This window comes from Tachysurus fulvidraco, chromosome 6 (assembly GCF_022655615.1).
Source record: "Tachysurus fulvidraco isolate hzauxx_2018 chromosome 6, HZAU_PFXX_2.0, whole genome shotgun sequence".
NCBI classification, from domain to species: Eukaryota; Metazoa; Chordata; class Actinopteri; order Siluriformes; family Bagridae; genus Tachysurus; species Tachysurus fulvidraco.
In genome coordinates, this window is record NC_062523.1 from 14470024 (window position 1) to 14491232 (window position 21209).

A 21209-nucleotide genomic window follows, 5' to 3' on the forward strand; every position below is an offset into this window, starting at 1 on the left:
AGCAAGATGAAATCACCCTAAAAAAGGTAGCACACATTCATGACGTATTTCATTCGTTGTTCTTGGTGTGGCAGTTATCTGATTATGGCAGCAATGCTGTTATGCAAACCTTTAATAAAATTGCATCTCAAAAGTCGCATTCTTATAAAATGCTAATAAACACAGTGAAGTGATACAATTTGTTTTGCTTAACCTGGGATACTTTGCATTTTGCAGTAATTTACTATAAAATGTCCAGTTTTACATTTTTCCATATAGTGCACAGCGCTTAACCATAAAATTCTGTGATTTAAAAATGCTCTGCACACTTTGGGTGAATATGGCATACAGCCTAAGACAGTGTTATGAAACAGAGGCTGAAGAGGGTGCAAATGCAGCTCAGCATTTTATTTTTAATAAAAGGGCATAAGCAGCAATTCAAAGACTTGAGTAATAAACAGGCAGAGGAAAATGATCAAAAATTAATGTCATGCACAGAAACCATAAATTTTATTTCACATTGAGTTGTCTGTGAGTCCTTTATATTGTAACAAGTGTGGCTGTATACAGATGTGCATGATCAGAAGTCCAGCGACTGTGAAAGTGACAAAGTGCGTGTTTATGGAAATGTAGTCCGGGGTGGCAATGTTTGCTGTGTTCCGTGAAGTAAAGTTCGTTGTGGATATCTGGATTGACCTGAAACACGCTTAAGGAGACTGACATGGTCTACTGCTTGTTCATTGGACTTGATTAAATGTAGACTACATTCTGCTGTCTTTAGAGACTTGCTAATGAAAGGCATTAGTAAGAACAGGCATAGGCTCTATAAACCATGTTTATAGTACATGGATTAAGGAATGCTTATTAAATAAATCTGACTGATGGTGTGTATAAACATTGTGACATGAGTACCATGAGCTTGAAATATGGACAATCAAGCTTTTCATTTAAGCATCTAATTGTCAGCACTAAACTTATCACTCCAGATGTGTATGTTGGTGATAATCATGTGCTTGTTCAAACTGAAGCATGATGGAGTAGGGCTCTTACATTTCATTAGGTGCATGGTTGAGATGAGCATCGCTGAGGGAATCTGTCGAAAATACTCCCTCGGCCAGGGTCACTTCACAACTTTATTAACCCATCCTTTAGTCCCTTGTCAATACAGCTTTCTCCTGGCATACAGCCACATCTGCGATGCAGCCCATGCTAATAGTTAAGTCGACATTATCCAATTAAACCAAGTCAGGCTTCTCCTCAAATCCCAGCATGTGCCCTCAGAAGAATGCATACATGGCTGGTCCAGCAGAGTAGTAAACCCATTCCTGTTGGAAGAGAGCCCAGAGCTCACAGTGCATTAGGAATTTCAAAAATAATCGATTCTCAAACGCACTATGATTCTTTCTCCAGAATGATTCTGACAAAATGTCATAATCACAGAGGCACTTTTATTTTTAAGTTTTGTCCAGGCATATGCTTACCTTTTACAAATGAATAAATTGTCAACAGAACTAAACATTCTGGAAAAATACTAATACTAAATAATGGATGAATAAATGGTGTAATTCCATTATGAATAGAAATTAAGAATAGCGATGCTCCAACTCAAAAATCACAAGGTGTCTAGAAATTTCGCTGAGGCTGCAGCACAATTGCAAAAAGACAACAGTGGTGTTTCTTATAAAATATTTAATTACAAGAAGATCTAACAATATACAGTACAGAAGAAGAAATACAATCTGTGAATATCTTACTATTTTGCTTTTAAACCTCAGTAAAGGAGCTGACCACAAAATAAAATAAAAGTATAACAGAAGTAAATGCACATCTGTTTTGAAATTGTAGTAAAAAGCAGAGTGACACTGGGAGAAGCGGAAATTTGTGTTGTCCTTTATTTTTGGTGTTTTTTCCTTTTTTTCAGATGACCTTTAACTGTTTTTTACTTTTATTTTATGTTATTATTTTGCTTTTGCTCAACTAAACAACCTTTTTTAAAATAAAAAAAGTAAAACACAAGTATGCAGTGTGTCTCTGTGTGCCAATCTTGACACACTATCTACACAAGCACTACCTGCAATAATGCCTGACACAGAAAAGAAAAAGTAAAGAAGTAAAATTGTTGCTGCAGTGGAAAGATTTTGAGTTCACAAGTTTCAGAAAAAGATCCTCTTAAGGAAACACACTAAAGAATCCTACTTGAAATTCAGTGGTTCTCTTCACTATTCACAGCCACTTCACCTACATATATATTAATCATATTTCTGACTGACCCATGGAATTAGTTGTCAGGAATAGACGTGAAGTAAAATAAAGCTCTGAGCTCTGTCATTCTCAGATGAAAAAATAAATGTGTGAATATAAGGGTAATAATATAGGAGAGCAGCTAAACAGGAAAAGCCTTTACAAAGCATACAGTGTTTTTAGCTTATTTTCAGACCTTATTGTTAGCTTTAGATGCCCTCTGGTGCCCTCTTCCATGCTGAACAGAGATGAATTTGACTATGTTCATTATAAAGATTTGTTGTTTAGCTTAAAAACAAGAAGTCCATATAGGCATATGCAGAATGTTATGCTGCTTTATAATGTGGGGGGCGATAAGATTTTCACTTTAATTTATTTTCTAAAAAAACTTTTTTAATACTGCTGTATACAACGTTTCGACCTTTATTTATATAAATTATATATAAAGTTTTTGGATGGAAATGTCAGGGAAACAGCATGCAGGAGGATATTGAAGGATTAGAACAGTGTCCTCTGCTTCTCAGATTAAGACATTTAATCTTGGTTTTGATGCTGTTTTCAGAATTATAAGATTTAAGATTATTCTAAAATCACAGGAGCATGCGCACACACGTGCATAAACAGTAAGGATAAATGGATGTGTGTGTGTGACTGCATGTATATCAACTTGACTTCTATTGACATGGCTTGTGAACGTTCATCCTTTGAAAAGATGTATAGGCCTTCTGTGTCTGTGATTGTTGGCTGTTCGTGAATCTAACATTCAGTCAAACGATGACAGGTTAATATCAGCAGGTTGATGTCAGCACAGCCCAGACATGACAAGGGAGGCTTTTACCTCCCTTTGTGTTCATTGTTCCTTTTTCTTTTTCTTCCATTCACAGTCCCACACTCCTCCCTCTTCTCTCTTCTCTCAAACTCATGCAAGACAAAAAGAACATTAGACATTAAAACCTAGATTTTGAATAATTCATACACAAATGAGTGAATGTACTGAATCAGTGAATGAGTCAGTGGACTGTGCTAAAATGAAGGGAAATTTCTGCTGTATTGATGAATCAGTCCATGCCAATTGAAGCTGAGTAGAAAAGGCCATGCTTCATAATGTTCAATCAATAGCCCATTGTAGGGGCTATTCCCTAGTAAAAATGTGATTGGCTATGCAGAATAAACACAAAGATATTCAATAAATATTGCACAGTATATAATTAATAGGCATAATATAAATAGTAGGCAGGGGAAAATATTGGAGCTTGGCTTGTGTGTTTGGTTTGTGTTGATTATTTCTCTCTTTACAGGTGTTGCAGATGTACCTGCCCTTCTGTGGAATCGCTATCTCCAATGCTCAGCTTTTTGCTGCATCCAGAAAGGAGTATGATAGGAGCAGGGTAAGACAGCTACAATTGCTAATTGACAATTGCTGGTGCTTTGCCGACAAACAGAACACTTATTACAGAGCCACCTACTTTCAGATTTTTTCAGCAAAAAATCAGCAATGAAGTCTAAAGGATAGTTGTGGGGGTACAATGGTCTGTATCTCATTATAGAACCCAGTATAGGCCTACTGCTGACAATGTGTGTATGTATGTACTGATATATAGCTGCCCACATACTTTCTTGTTGCTTACACTGTTTTTTTTTTACAGAAAGGTCAGGGTCGAGAACAGGATCAGTGTGCTGTTGTGTGTGTTGCATTAGGCCATGGCTTTAAATCTAAACACTGGTCTCTTGTCTATCATATTTACTACATTCATCCCAGAAGAAAGAATGAATAATGATGATGAGGGAAAATAAGCGGGGATAGGAATTATTGATCTCGACACATTGTTTACAGCCCCGTAGTATTTTATTGGGTTGAAGAAATGAATTGATAGTGTACATGCCAGAGTAAGTTGAACATGAATAGCATTGTTTTGTGATATGCTACATTGACATAGAAATGCTTATTGCTCAATTTCACAAAATGAGCATATTTGCAGGACAAACCTTCATTGCAAAAATGGTCAGATGGTATCAGATTATCGGATGTTAACAGATAGGATAGAAAGGCAGAAATATGCAGCTTATACAGTATGCAGAACTATTACTGGTGCTGGAATTACAGATGTGCAGTGAAGTGTAAGTGTTAAAAACGGCAGGGATAAAAATCAGACCACAATGCAGGGATAACAAATTTTAAAAAAATTATTAACAAAAAAAAAAAAAAAGACAGGAAAAATAAATACATAAATAAACACCAGCAAAACATGAAACAGAACAGAAAACAAAAGTCGATACAAAGACGAGGAATTTGTGAATCAAACTGCAACACGGAGGAAATAAATGCACGTAATAATTAGTCCAGTTACAACCAGGTGAGAGTGATAAGACACGTGACACAAAACACATGTCCAAGCAGAAGTCCTGACAGTAAGGTGTATCAGATATAATTAATTAACCTGCAGTGTCAACAGGCTGAGAAGGTCAGACCAGGCTTTATCCCCATACACAGATCACAGTAGCTCCTAAAGCCAACTGTGATTATATATTTATATATTTGCTCTGTGTCTAAGCTCAGTGGGACAGTTCTTATTTGACTCTAGTGGGAGCTAAACAGGAATGTCCTTATAAGGTGCTCAATTGGATACACTTGATTCAAGTAATAGCAGAAACATCTTGCAGGTAGTCAGCCCATAGGATTGTTCCATATTATTAGTGAATGCTGAGTTATGTAGATGGACTTTGATGGCCTGGGTGATTTGATCATAAGTGGACAGAAATAAATACAGGTGTGAACCGTGTCTCTAAGATGCATCGTGATCTGATCACATTTTTGGGTGGTCTGTGACACATACTGTATGTCCACATCACATTAGTAGTGTGAACGGATGCGTCTCAAAGCAAAGTCATGAAGACCCAAGGAATCGACTGCTTTTGTCCTTGCCTAAAAATATGTAATCACAGTGAGACTGTTTGGAACTGGTGATGAATGGATAAAGGTGACTCTGTCATATTGTCATTTAACATCTTTATCATTTCACTCACCCAGGATGCATGTATGGAGTATAGCATTGCTTTTTATATGACCTCTCCTCTCAGATTTGTTCACCACTGATGGCACTACACACCCTGTGGTTAACTGAAGTACACAATCCTCTTCACCATAACAATGCTTCAACCCAAAAAGGCATATCAGATATAAAATCCTTGGAATTATATGAGTCTATCTGATAAATGGGTGATTTTGATTAAGATAACGGCTCATGAAGACTCCTATATGAATAACCTAGCGTGGGTCACGAATGACAGTAGCTTAGTTCTAAGTAAATCACCCAACTGAAGAAAAATAAAGGAAAGAAAATAAGAAAGAAAGAAAGAAACTTATTATTATTATTATTATTATTATTATTTGTTTGTTTGTTTGTTTGTTTTATTTTACTTAATTTTTTTTATATATATAACAGTTTGTACATACAACATGGCATCAACCTCAATGATAAAACAAACAAATTATAATATTTATAATGGAATAATAGATAAATCTCTTACTTTGTCACTGAACTCCAGTGAAATCCAGTGTCCTTTATCTTCAGGCAGTAAACAAGAAATTAACTTTCAAATCTTTGCATAGAATAAAGCTATCAGCTCACAGAAGGTCACTGATATGTATGCAATGTTGAACTCTTGACCATCCTTTAATGTGTGTGTATGTGTCTGTATATGTGTGCAGGCTTTGCTAGAGGTGGTGAATGATTTGTTTGAAGAACAGACAGACCTAGAGAAGATTGTGAGGAAGATTATGCATCGTGCTCAAACGCTGCTCAAATGTGAACACTGCTCTGTACAGCTTCTAGAGGACATTGAGTCTCCGGTGATCATCCTCTTCACCTCACAGCTTTCATCTTACCCCACCTTTCTGTCCATTCCACTTTTGTTTCTTTTATTTACTTTCTTTTCCTTTTTCCTCTAGAATTTAGGAAGAAATAAATATATAATTGGCAACTGTAATTTCTACTCTATTTGTCTGGTCTCTAATTTCTTTCCCTTCCCTTCCCTTCCCTTCCCTTCCCTTCCCATTTTGTTGCTAATAAGTACCATAATCCTCATGACAGATGCTGAAACTCTGAAATCTGTTGCAGGTAGTGAAGTTTACTAAGTCCTTTGAGCTACTGTCACCAAAGTGTAGTGCAGACACAGAGAACAGGTAAGATCCTGAAAATTGGTTAAACACACACACACACACACACACACACACACACACACACACACACACACACACACACACACACACACACACACACACACAAACAAACAAACAAATACACACACACCTCCACCTTGTGATTTTTTGCTTTCTGTTAATAACTTATCTGAGTCCAGCAGCACATCAGATTTTCTCAAATTCAGTCTGCAGCTCAGCGGGAAACGTCTGCTAATGTGTCCTGGCTAATAGGAAAAGTCACATTGCTGGTATTATTCACAGGTGGTGGTCCATAGAATAATTGATCATTTTGTTTTCTATCTCTAATTTAAATGAATGCTCTTTTATAATCAGTCACAGAGCCATAAAGACCGCAGAGGGAGAAAGGAAAAATGGCAAGCTGAAATCATAGTTTAAAACACTGTTATCTTCTTACGATGAAACTGAAAAGTCCTAGCACTAAATAAAGACTACATTTAGCCGAACTGACATGAAATGTTACAGAAAACGGATTTAGGACCACTTTATATTTGCGAAGTACAAATAATTCTAGCATTAAATCGTGCACTCTGTTGCCTGCTGATGAATTTTAAAGCTTCACATTACAAGGCTGTTAAATATTTCTTAGAAGACTCATTAATTGCTTAGCAGTGTGTTGTGTTATGCTGGTCTGCGTCAATGGGGACTGCGCTATGCACGTTTGATTGATGATTCTCCAGTGCTTCTGCACCAGAGGCTTGGAGTTTCTCCTCATGTCAGCTGCTGCTCACATTCTCAATTCTGCACTGCACAGAATCTTTGGGCTCTCTCTATTCAGCACTTAGGAAAGCCCAAACCCTGTAGCTCAGCTCTCTGAGCAGCCACCACTATCTTACTGCAAACACACAAGATACCAGCCCACCTGCCAACATATACAACCGTTAGCCAAGAAAGGAGTGAAGCATATGATTTTAAGTGCATGAACATCATACCAAAGCTGCTATAGAGAATGGTCTTGATTGCTCTCTCCTAATTGCAGAAGAGAACTACATTTGAGTGCTAGTGAAGTTTTGTGCGAGACGTGTGTTTGTGAAACATAGCTGCTCGTTTCTGGCATGGTGGTGCTAAATGCAAGTGGAATCATTATGGAAGCGGCGAGGACACCGCAGTGCTGTCAAGGGGCTGAACGACACTCAGCCCTCGCTCTTCTCACTACAAACACCTGGCTAATTCTCCAGTGCCAAGCTGTGAAATCACATACACTGATGGCTGTGTCTGTTAAAACAACGTTTTTAAGCTTGATGGCTCTTTTAGAAGAACAAATCAAAGCTTAATAAACATTTTCTACCACTGTTTAAAGATCCCTAACTCACATAAGAGCATGTAAAAATGATGGGAATGTTTGATCCAATAGTGCAGTTATCTCAGAAAGCATGGCTTCTATGCAGGAGGGACAAATAAACATCATCTAATGGACAAGTATAATTTCTGATTTTAGGTCCAGCCTATTAGGCCTAACTCTTTTAAAAATATATGACGTTTAAAAGCTTTAAAATGGGAATTATATGTGAGACTTGCTTCTGTGCAAAATCCCAAATTATGCATTTGAAGCTTTACGGCTTCAATTGGCCAGTAAGTGCAACATACAGGACTTATGTGTTTAATTTAGAGAACATTTCCACTGCAGAAGCCATTATGTCCATTATGCATGTGTGATTTGTTCTGTGCTGCCCCCATAGACTCGAGCTGCCTGACATACAACCCCCGTGAGACTGGTCTCACTGCGCCTCTCCAGCACACACACACACACACACACACACACACACGCACACGCGCACACACACACACACACACACACACACACACACACACACACACACACACACACACACACACACACACACACACACACACACACACTGACTAAAGCAATGCAGCAGTTAGCCAGCAGCTCACATGTAAAAGTGTTATTAGCTGTTTTACAGTCATGTGGGTGTGATGTAGAAACCTGATAGGGCTGTACTGTGAACATGAAAGATCGGGCTAATGATACAGCGTGAGACAGAGCAATGAAGGAGGCAGCTGTATGTCTGTCTATGGCATGTGGGCGGATATGACAATCAGAGTGGGAACTTTTCATTAATCCAGCATGCTTGCGAGAAGCTTATTAAAATGCATGAAAGGGTCATTAGATATGAATCACTGCCTGGGGAGGGGCACTATAAACAATACCAAGTCCTAAGGGGCTTTGAGTTATAAAGATTGCATTCATCAATGTGTATTCTTTAACCTTACATAACTGGCTAACAGCACCTCTAATCCAGTACATCCATCAATACATAACTCTCTTTGTCATAACTTCCTTCTACATTCCCTTGTCTTAAATGTGGATATGTTCATTTCCCATCATTCTTCTTTATTTATTATTGACTTTTCAGTTTTAAGGACAGTATAGAGAAGTCCTCGTATTCAGACTGGCTGATTAACAACAGCATAGCCGAGCTGGTGGCCTCCACTGGCTTGCCGGTCAACATCAGCGATGCCTACCAGGACCCCCGCTTTGACGCAGAGGTAGATATGCTTGCATGCCCTGCAGCCCTAGTACTACATTCCCATCAGCTCACAATTATGAATACTGTAATCATCAGCTTCCAAATGAGAAAACCTTCATAAATGTCACTTTGAGTCGTAATTACTAGTTAGATACTCGGAGGCCAAGCAGTTAGGTATAATGACTGTTACAACATACAATATCACTTTGGCAAGACAGAAATACAAGCAACATTACTCAAACAGTAAAATCTAATTGATACGAATCAAATGTCTTGCTGAAAGGACTTTTCTGTGAGAGAATTTGATTAATGTATACTCACCTTAGCATTGTCAGTATGTCTGTAGTATACATGATAGACGGTTTTGCCCTGGTATGTGCCAGAAAACTGACATAGATATGAAAACATCTGAAAACATTTAGGCTACCCGAGACAGTGACTCAGCTTTGTATTGTAGAGAAGTGTGTTATTTGTCTAAATCTGATCTGTTTCCAGGTAGTGATATGTGTACAGTGTCAATAAAGCAACAAACCAAAGTGATGTGCTGCTCTGCACCAGTCCAGCTTTGATCTCTGGCTACTGTCACACACTGATGAATTATATAATACAGCTTTGATGTATCTTTGGCTAAGATTCTTTTAGATTCTCTACTGTGCTCTCAGAAATTCTGGCATCCATGCTGGTATATTGTTGTATGCTACACTGCGTACATGTCCTATGGGATTTAGGCAGCCTGTCTTTTGCTGAGTTTTGCCGCAGGCATTATAGTGAGTGAGGTAAGTTTTGTACTGTACTGCAGCATGACACAAATGTAGTGAATTGCATGTGTTGTCTATGTTTACATTAGGCAGATCAGTTCTCTGGGTTCCATATCCGCTCTGTCCTGTGTGTGCCTATTTGGAACAGCAATCACCAAATAATTGGTAAGTTCATAAATCCACATCCAATATTTTTCTCTACATTACAATGTCTACAGTGACTATATGGTACAGTCTTCAGTAGTGTTTTTTGTATCATGTAGAAGGAATAATTTGTGTGTTTTTGTGCACTTGCTGTATACTGCATTACAGGTAGAAAGGCAAACAGATTGTGTTAAAGGCCATAAGAAGGACCATCCGTATCCCAACGAGTTTGGAGCATGTACAGTGTGTCTGTGTATGTCTATGTGTGTGTGTGTATATATATATATATACACATGTGTGTGTGTGTGTTTGTGTGTGTGTGTGTGTGTGTGTGTGTGTGTCTGTGTGTGTGTGTTTGTGTGTGTGTCTGTGTGTGTCTTTGTGTGTGTGTGTGTATATATATATATATATATATATATATGTATATATATATGTGTGTGTGTGTGTGTGTGTGTGTGTGTGTGTGTGTGTGTGTGTGTCCACATTAGGTTTATGTGTTTGTGAATTAAAGTTTGCTACATGTGTGTTCCGCTGGATGTGAGCAGTAGAGAGCAAGAGAGTGTGTGCATATTCTGCAGTGAGGGTGTATCTAGGCGTGGGTGGACTCTTATCAGGAAACAGATTAAAAATCATTATAACCACACAACGGCATGTGGAGGTGCAGCACAGAGTCAAGGATGTGTTCATTCACAAAGATTACCTTTTTTCTCTTTTTTTCCACAAACATATCATCTTAGAGGAGCTCAGAACAGATACAGGATTAATTGCACCTATGCAAAGATCAAACAATTTAGAATTTCATCAATTTAAATAAGATTTTTCACAGCTCTTGTTGTATCTAAATTCACAATTACCTTGTCGATTTAATATGTTTAATCCCCTAATCCCTCCTGGTCTATAAAAACTGAATTCTCCATTTACTATCAATTAGACTCTTTAACCCAGCCTTTGATTTCTTTAATGAGTGCATAAAAGGGCAAGAGAAGTAAAGGAGGCCATTTTCTCCCAGGCACCCTGCCAGACCATAGGGCTTGAACCTAAAGGAAGCCAAGGATACTCCCATGACAGCTTAAACCACATCGTAATCATTGCCCCACACACACACACACACACACACACACACACACACACACACACACACACACACACACACACACACACACACACACACACACACACACACACACACACACACACACACACACACACACACCTGTGATACACTTCTCCTTTATACTGCCTTACAATTACTCTTCAGTTAATATTTGCTGTCATTAAATTCCATAGTGTCTAAATTGTGTTAGAGCAACTATAAGTATGTTGTATAATTATGTTATTTTTGTATTTACAATTACATTATCTTACATTGCAGTCTCAGAACAGCAGTGTGCCAACACTAATGATAGATGTGGGTCACCTACAAACATGAGGATACAGCAGCAAAATTGGATCTGAGCAAAAATAATTGAGTGTTTAAGCTAAACAGAGCCTATAATAGTAATTGCATGTTTCTATAGTGCAGTATGTATACACCTATATCATTAGAGCAGTAGTTGTAGACCAATAACTCTTCATTTCTATTCTTGCAGCTGTAGGTCTGGATCTGTATGTCTAGAGCAGTAGTATATACACTGCGAAAAAAATCATTCAGGAAGGCTAAGAAGAAAAGAATTCTCAGTGGCCACAACTTGCAGAATCATTCCCTTTTAGGCATATATTGTCACTTTCATTTGCACCAAAGAAAGTGAATCTGATACCCAGACTCTTATGCTTCATAACTGAACAGATTGATGTACTCTGATGTTTAACTAACTTGGTGTGATACTGTGATGAATGAGTGTTAATTTTTTGAGCATTGTATATTTGTTATATACAGTAGCTGCATGAGAGAGTAATGACTACTTAGTCTAAAATAGTTACTTATTAGGCTATATCTCTAGAAAATGTGTAGTTATATGACATCATCCATAGAGCAGTAGTCTGGTACAGTAGAGATGCACCTTTAGAGCATTAGATATGGATTTTGCGCCTCTAACTGTATTTCTGTTTTAGGGCAGCAGGTCTAGAGCAGTAGCTTCAGTACTGTATCTCTGTATGAATACTTTCAAGACTGTATTTCTAGAGCAGTACCTTAGGGACTGCATCACTCTAGCAGAAGGTAAAAAAACTAGATCAGTAGTTTCAGGACTGCATCTCTACAGCAGTAACTTTAAGTCTGTATCTCTAGAGCAGTACCTTAAAGATTGTGTATCTCTTGCCATAGCTTTAAGAATGTATCTCTAGAGCAGTACCTTAAGGACTGTGTAGAGCAGAAGTTTCATGACTATATATATAGAGCAGTAGCTCTAATTAATGGATAGACGGCTGCAAGAGTGGGGTCTGGCAGGAGCGTGTCAATGAAAGTACAATCTTGTTTGCCCAGTAGCATTCATCAAACTGCTGAGAGTAACAGCAAAAGCAAAAGTATTTTCAATTCCTAATGAATCCTGATGATGAATGTGCTTCTAAAATTAAATCAAAATTCTAATCTCATATTAGTAACATTATGAGACCTGCATGACCCATGCTGTACTCTGTTTATGTTGCAGGTGTTGCACAGGTCCTAAACAGACTGGATGGAAAACCATTTGATGATGCAGACCAGAGACTGTTTGAGGTATGAATTATGTAGTTAGTTTCAGAACTATTACTAAATATTGTCTTTACTAATTACATAGACTTCTTTCCACTGTTCACTGTTTCTGACTTTCTCTCTCTCTGTCTCTGTCTCTCTGTCTCTGTCTCTCTCTGTCTCTGTCTCTCTGTCTCTGTCTCTCTCTGTCTCTCTCTGTCTCTCTCTCTCTCTCTCTCTCTCTCTCTCTCTCTCTCTCTCTCTCTCTCTCTCTCTCTCTCTCTCTCTCTCTCTCTCTCTCTTGTTCAGGCATTTGTGATATTCTGTGGGCTTGGGATCAATAACACAATAATGTACGATCAGGTGAAGAAATCTTGGGCCAAACAGTCTGTAGCCCTGGATGTAAGTCTCTCCAGACACATATACACACAGATACACACAGATACACACAGACCCCACCCTTCACACACACACACACACACACACATTAGGATTTTGATGAATGATGATAGTATTCTTTTAGCCCATTTTGTAGTCTTATATGAACCTTAATAGCCTCTTTTTCTGATCTATCTTAGAGTGCCAAACAGATAAACTGTGCTCGTGATCCACACATGGGATGTCTTTACCCACAAAACATGAAAGCTTAATTTAAGAAAATGAAGACAAGGCAAAAAAAAAAAAAAATAGTTTCAGTGCCATATCATTGTATAACAATTCAATATGTATCTCGTCTGCTGTTCAACACAGAGCACATGCATGCATAGTCTATATATAATTTACTTCAATTTTATGATGAGTTTAGTTACAGCTAACACCAGGTCAAGTTTGATTATACTTTCAGCTTCAGTTCCATTAATATTACTATTCTTTTTACTATCAATAAAGCTATTGATAGCAGCTACAAACATTTTGTAACAATTTATGTGTATTTGCTGTAATGACATAAAATATACATGATACATGATTCTGGCCTCTTCTTTTTAAGAGTTGCTGCAGCCCACAGCCTACACTCCAAAGTCATTTTTTGTGATGCTATTGTGAAAAAGTGTTAGTTGAGGGTCACAATATCTGGTGTACTGTATATAATCTCACAAACCGCAACACACACACACACACACACAGTAATAGAAATTTTAAATATCATGAGTGTTATATGTGCTTTCATGGTAAATTCTGTGTGAAAGACTAGGGAGAGAGAGAACAGATGGAAATGTCCCTACCATAAACATTCCTACTGCAAATGCTCCTGCCATAAGAGTTCCTGCCATAAACATCCCTGCCATAAACATTCTGTGTGTTAAAAGGATGGGAAATTACTGAGGTCACAGAAACACAAGCACACACCTAGGGTATAAAAGGGAGAGCTGAAACACAAAACTTTGCCTCTTCACTGTGTAGACCCGGCACTCTACACTGTATGGAAGATGCCTTTTTCTGCAGCAAAATTTTTTTTACCTACAACTCTGACTCTGTGTTTTTTATATGTAGATCAAAAATGCCACCACAATGCACACACATACAGGCAACATACCTTCTTTTCCCTTATACACTTTCTTCTCTTTTAATCCCTTCCATCATTCTCTTTTCTCTCTCCTGTTCCAGTTGCATTTACCTCTTGGTCTCATTTACTCACTGCTTCCTAACCTCTCACTCATCATCCATCACAATTAACCTCTGTGTCACCTTAAATTGTATTTTATTTAAATGCCAATTCAAATGTATTTTATGTATTAGTGTAACAAAGTAGCTTCACAGAAGGTCCAGGTCCAGAATCTTAATGAGCAATCTGTGGATAACAGTGTCTTAGAAAAACTCCCTCAGTGTTTATGATCACCAGTCTGATGTCTTACCATTTATTGACAGACAATGCACCTCGTACCGGATATAACAATATCTGTATAATAAAATGTTGGTGATTTTACCAAAACACAAAGCTCAAATTGAATTACATTTATATTGGGGCCTAATGGTTAGAGAGTCTGACTCGTAACCCGAAGGTTGTGGGTTCGAGTCTCGGGCCGGCCACGACTGAGGTGCCCTTAAGCAAGGCACCGAATCCCCCCAACTGCTCCCCGGGCGGCGCAGCATAAATGGCTGCCCACTGCTCCGGGTGTGTGTTCATGGTGTGTGTGTGGTTGGATGGGTTAAATGCAGAGAACAAATTCTGAGTATGGGTCACCGTACTTAGCTGTATGTCACTTTCACTTTCACACTTTCACTTTATTGTGTTGTAGAGTATCAACATTAAGTCAAGCTTGGTTGGTGCGGGGTTTTTTTTTTGTGTTGCAGGTTTTTTCTCTTCAGTCCTTAGTAGGTGAAATGCTCACTGGGGTTCAGCTTAGCTGATAGTATTGGCCATTCATAGCCATTATTTGGATCTGGATAACTGGTTGGGGAAACAAGAATTAGGGCTTGTCTTTAGGGTGGTCAAAAGACATTGTCCTCAAACTCTACAGTTTGTGATGCTCTTTATTGAGAGTGATATACAGTCGTATGCAAAAGTTTAGGAACCCCTGACAATTTCCATGATTTTCATTTATAAATATTTGGGTGTTTGGATCAGCAATTATATATTTATCTATCAAATAACTGAAGGAAACAGTAATATTTCAGTAGTGAAATGAGGTTTATTGGATTAATAGAAAATATGCAATATGCATCAAAACAAAATTTGGGCACCTTTGCCATTTTGTTGATTTGAATACCTGTAACTACTTAGCACTGAATAATTGGAACACAATTGGAACATAATTGGCTTTGGTGAGCTCAGTAAGCCTTAAACTTCATAAGCAGGTGCATCCAATCATGAGAAAAGGTATTTAAGGTGTTTAAGGTATTTAAGGTATTTAAGGTGGCCAATTGCAAGTTGTTCTCTTTGACTCTCCTGTGGGGATTGGCAAAATCGAGGCCTCAAAACAACTCTCAAATGACCTGAAAACAAAGATTGTTCAGCATTATGGTTTAGGGGAAGGATAAAAAAGTTATCGCAGAGATATAAGCTGTCAGTGTGCATTGTGAGGAACATAGTGAAGACCATAGGCACAGTTCTTGTTAATGCCAGAAGTGGCAGGCCATGTAAAATATTGGAGAGGCAAAGGTGAAGGATGGTGAGAACGGTCTAAAACAGCCCACAGACCACCTCCAAAGACCTACAACATCAACTTGCTGCAGATGGTGTCATTGTGCATCGTTCAACACTTTGCACAAGGTGAAGCTGTACTGGAGAGTGATGCAAAAGAAACTGAGTCGCTTGAGGTATGCAAAAGCACATTTAGACAAGCCTGCTTCATTTTGGAATAAGGTGCTGTGGAGTGATGAAACTAAGATTGAGTTATTTGTTCATAACAAGGGGTGTTATGCATGGAGGCAAAAGAACACAGCATAACAAGAAAAATACTTGCTACCCACAGTAAAATTTGGTGGAGGTTCCATCATGCTGTGGGGCTTTAACCAGATTCCCATCGCATGGATTGAACTCAATATCAGCAGATTCTTGAGAATAATGTTGAGGAATCAGTCACAAAGTTGAAGTTACGCCGGGCTGGATATTTCAACAAGGTAACGACCCAAAACAATGCTCAAAATCTACTCGGGCATTTATGCAGAGGAACAAGTACAATGTTCTGGAATGGCCATCCCAGTCCCCAAACCAGAATATCATTAAACATCTGTGGGGTCATTTGAAGCGGGCTGTCTATGCTCGGCAACCATCAAACCTAACCAAACAGGAGATCTTTTGTAAGGATGAATGGTCCAAAATACATTCATCCAGAATCCAGACACTCATTACAGGCTATAGGAAGCGTCTAGAGGCTGTTATTTCTGCTAAAAGAGGCTCTTCTAAATATTGATGTGATTTTTCTGTTGGGGTGCCCAAATTTATGCACCTGTCTAATTTCGTTTTGATGCATATTGCGCATTTTCTATTAATCCAATGAACCTCCATTCTCTACTGAATTATTACTGTGTCTTTCAGTTATTTCATAGATCAAAATCAAATTGCTGATCCAAAACACCCAAGTATTTATGAATTAAAATAATGGAAATAGTCAGGGGTTCCTAAACTTTTGCATACGACTGTACATAACGTGAGTATAGAGATGAATAAACATGAGCAAGCTTGATGAAATACGTAGATGCTTTGGTTAAAGAACAAGAGTTTATAGAATACACATGTGCTTTGGAAGCAAGAAATGTGATGGTCCAGTGAACTCTGAGGGAGAGAGAAAGCACAACGCATCACCTTATTACCCTGCTGTCTGCATAAACACATAAACACAAACATTAATGTGGGGGGTGGGGGGAGGATAGGAATACCAGACACTTATTTAAGCCATGCAGACTCCATGCCACAGCAGGAGCCATCACTTTTTCTAATTTTACACTTGATTTAACTTAATAGTTAATTGCTAAGCATGGTGATGTGTGCACATTACTCAATTATTACTGTTGAATGTTGAAATGTGTAGAACATGAGATTGACATCACATCAACTAGTTTCTCTCTCGCTCGCTCTCTCTCTCTTTCCCTCTCCCTGAAGGTGCTGTCATATCATGCTACTTGCTCCAAGACAGAAGTGGACAAGTTTAAGGTAAAGTGTGACGTAAAGCTACAAGCTTCATCTACTAAATACTTAATAATATTGTATAACAATTTCATTTGTGTATTTGTGACTTATAGTACCTGATCATCAGTGTCTGCAAAATGATTATTAAATGATTGAAACTTGTTTAAAAATGGCACATATGGTAATCTTATCGCTTCGTTGTTCCCGGGTCCCTGGTTTAGTCCAGAGCATGGATTAGTGTCTGTGTGATTATGCCTAGAACAGTGTCCCATTCAGATTACATAAAATTATGCATCCTTAGATGCATCCTTATGTCGTGCATATACATTTTAATTGTATATTACACTATTTATTAATAATGAGTTAATAAGTTCATTACTGTTCCTGCATTACTCCTTTCATCACAACAGAGTGACATTTCCTTCATTATTGATGGCACATCCGTGATAATAGATTTTTCTACAATGAGTTTCCCTTTGAATGCCCTCATAGGCAGAAAAAAAATTTGCTGGAGGCTTTGAAACCTGTAGGCTTTCAGTAATGTGCACAGCGGAGACTAGTTCTGCTCAAATAAAGCAGCTCTGTCTCTCTATCTGTTTGTCTTTCCCTCTTACACTCTCTGTCAAACACCCACTCTCTATTTCATGTACTTTCTCTCTCTCTCTTTCTCACATTTAAACACACACACACACGCACACACAAGCATTTTAAATGTCACTGCAACACAAGCTCAACAGTCATTCATAAATATAATGCAGTAGCACCACTAAAGCACTTTTTTAATATTTCAACAATAAATGTTTATATACAGTGCTGTATACAAGGCATTACCTTGACAGTAAATACATAAGGGGAAAGAAAGAGAGAAGAAAGACAAAGGGTAAATGTGAGAACATTATTAATTTCCCTTCTTATTCAGGCTGGACTCCAAAGGGACTGTTCTCCAGAAGGCAGTAAAGCAATGAATCCCTGAAACTGTGATAAAAGACACCAAAGACATGCAGAAGCTAACATACACAGCCTTAAAAGTATGTTTTAAATATGGTGGAGTAAAAATTAATAGATTCATATGTCCTCATGAATATATGATCTGCGAGAACTGTGCTTGGTTTGATACTAGTGAACAGATGAAGACACGATCGCTTGCTTGTTGCTATTTAGCACCTCTTGATATTATTAGTATTGGAATTCACAGATAGCTATAATTAGCATCTGTCAATGACGTCACCAAAACACATCAATTCCCTTGCCTGTGCTCTCTCCCTCTCTTTCTCACACTCTCTCTTTTTCTGCCACGCTGTATGAGCTCTATCTACTGTATAAACCCCTTCATTTGCAGTTTATCTCTGTGCTGTTGAGATTCTCAGCTGTGTAAAGCTCAGTTTTACTTGGATAACCAGATGCTGTGGAATCAATAGCATCAGTAAGAAGCTACAAAGTACTCCTCCATTCATAAAGAACCCAAATGTAAGGTGATGAACACATGGCCATACTGCAGCCATAATCGTCATCCCTTTCTCTCATATCTTTTTGTGTCTCTGATTTCCAAGCCCTTCTGTCCTTCCCATTCTCTGGTCTTTGATTGAAAGGGAGTCAGACCTCTCTGTGACTACAGTACAAACTGTCAAACATTAGTAGATGTGGATTGCTGACTTTAGCACTGAATTAAAGTCACAAATCTCTTTTACTCAATGGAACTGCTGTTTCCTGCTCATACTGGGTACGATATTACTTTAGTTCCCTGTTGAATGTCCAGCCACAAGAGACTGCTTATGTTTTGTTATTATTAATATGCTATATCCTGGGGCATTTATGGTTTTTTTATTCCTCCTAGAGAACCGTCAAAATAAAGCATACATGGATGGAAAGAAAAATCGTGTTGATGTTCTGTAGACAAAAATTTATTACACACTGTTCAAACAATTTAATGTGGACCCATCCTCTATGTGAATATGTGCAAAAAATGCAGCGACATCTGACATATGTTACACAATCTTTTCTTGTAACCTTGCTCTGATATTCCTGGTGTCCAGCTGTCTGCACTTCTGATATTCTGTTTAAATCAAGGTCAGGTGTGAACAATGTCATAGCACAGATGCTCAGTATGTGTGGTGTCGAGATCAGATGTTGCAACATCCAATTCTGGCAGAAGATAGAAGGATTGTGGCATCCTACAGGTGTTTTCAATGTCACTGAAAATCCGACTAGTGTCTAGCACTGAACTATATCAAATCAGCAGAAAAGATATTACAGTATTCTCCTGAGGATAATGTGTCTAATGTTCAACACCTGGAAAATCAAGTCATCCCAGTCAGTACAATGAATCTCTCCCACTTCATGTGTTACTGTGCAAAAGCATGAAGCCTGAATATAAGTGGTCATGGAATCACAAGTGTGCATGGAATCACAAGCAGGACTGGGCTTATATAGAATACACAGCATACAAGTAGAGGCAATGTCAAGGTCAACAGTATATAACATCAATACCGATTTATAGATTTGCACCAGAGTAGATGCGGAAGAGAACATGGCTAGACGTGTGAAATTATATAACTATCTCCTTCTGTAGCTACGTTCACACATACAGCGCTTTTATCACTACAAGTCACCAGTAGTGTCCCTACTACAGGTTGCCATGGTATTAACGTTTATCAATGTTGGTGCAATTAACTTGGTGTTTGTGTATAAAATTCACTAGGTTATATATGCATCATATCATACAAGATGAAGGAGAAGCAGTGTGTGCTCTACTGTCTTTATTCTTTGACAGTTTCTGAACCACTTATAGATTATCATTAATATGGAAGTTGATTGTAATCAACAAACCTATTAACTAATTCCATCATGCCTGTGTCCATGTTTTAGGTTGTTGCTGTTTAAAAGATAATCTACAAACACTCTATTGAATTATACCTCTTTTTTTTCACTTTTTCTTCGATTGCTCTGGTAGTTCCTGATGTTTAGTAGATCTTCTTTATATTAATCATGGTGTGTCTATTTTTATCACAATTTCTAAATGATTTCATGTGGACTCTACTGATGTATTGATATTAATGACATGTTGGTGCAAGTGAATTGATGGAGAGCTTACAGAATCAGTTCATAGACCTTAAAACGTACTTGAATCTGATCAAGAACTCTTTACAATGCGAATGGACTTGAACAGATGTTTTCTAATAGTCTTGTTTTGATACAGAAGTACCTCTAGTTCCAAAGTAAAAGTCTCTGTCTTTCTCTGCCTCCTCTGTTCTAGGCAGCAAACATCCCTCTGGTGTGTGAGCTGGGCATTGATAAGCTCTCCTTTGATGACTTTTCTCTGGACGTGGATGCTATGATAACTGCAGCCCTGCGCATGTTCATGGAGCTTGGCATGGTGCAGAAATTCAAGATAGACTATGAGGTCTCTCTCTCTCTCTCTCTCTCTCTCTCTCTCTCTCTCTCACAAACACACACACACATACATACACACACATTCTCTGCTAAGACTACAGACTACAGGATTTTTCAGCTATTGACATTTCCTGGCTCTGTTCTGTGCCACTCTTTAACCTCAAACTGAGGTCATGTTGCTCTAAATCACATACTTATAACCTGAAATGTTTTTCTTTTCTTTACCAACAGTCATGTGTTTCTTTTCTCCATTATTATTGTTTTAAAAATAAAAGTCAAGGGATAAAATTCTCTCCCTTCATCCAGCTCTGGAACATATATGTTATTCAGTTATTGTTATTTATGTCTGATTTGCTCTCTTTTTTAGACTCTGTGTAGGTGGCTTTTGACCGTAAGGAAGAACTATCGTAACGTTCTGTACCACAACTGGAGACATGCATTCAATGTCTGCCAGTGCATGTTCTCCATGCTTACTGTAAGTAACTGTGATATTGCTGTGATATGGGCTCTGTGTGTATAAATGAAATGAAAACAAACAGAAAAATAAAATGAAAAGGCAGATATTATCTTATATTGTTGTGAAGGCAGATAGTCTGTGCAGAAATGTTTAGTATAAAGAGCTACCAATGCTGTAACCTGTATACACCGCAGCACTGCTCTAAAGGCACTTGCAGCACTTTGCACTCTGTCTGTTGTTTCATACCGAAACTCTTCCCTATATCCCTCATTGTGTGTGTTGCATTTTTCGACTTTATTGAAACACTTCCAAAAACAGTGTGAAAATGGTTCCGAAATTTACTCAGTG

The 21209-nt window shown here is 38.1% G+C and overlaps 1 protein-coding gene across 2 annotated transcripts in view; it reads left to right on the forward strand.

Annotated features, from left to right (window-relative positions):
* pde11a (phosphodiesterase 11a) overlaps positions 1-21209 on the forward strand; it is a 51113-nt gene that overhangs the window by 13405 nt on the left and 16499 nt on the right. For both annotated transcript variants that reach the window (XR_007140839.1, XM_047815064.1), the window contains exons 3-12: positions 3519-3608; positions 5930-6070; positions 6339-6403; positions 8818-8950; positions 9779-9854; positions 12422-12489; positions 12754-12846; positions 16988-17038; positions 20268-20414; positions 20772-20879. Coding sequence is in view for 1 of the 2 variants with exons in the window: in XM_047815064.1 (XP_047671020.1) it covers positions 3519-3608; positions 5930-6070; positions 6339-6403; positions 8818-8950; positions 9779-9854; positions 12422-12489; positions 12754-12846; positions 16988-17038; positions 20268-20414; positions 20772-20879 (972 nt within the window). In the remaining variant the exon portion in view is untranslated. The remainder of the gene's footprint in view (positions 1-3518; positions 3609-5929; positions 6071-6338; positions 6404-8817; positions 8951-9778; positions 9855-12421; positions 12490-12753; positions 12847-16987; positions 17039-20267; positions 20415-20771; positions 20880-21209) is intronic.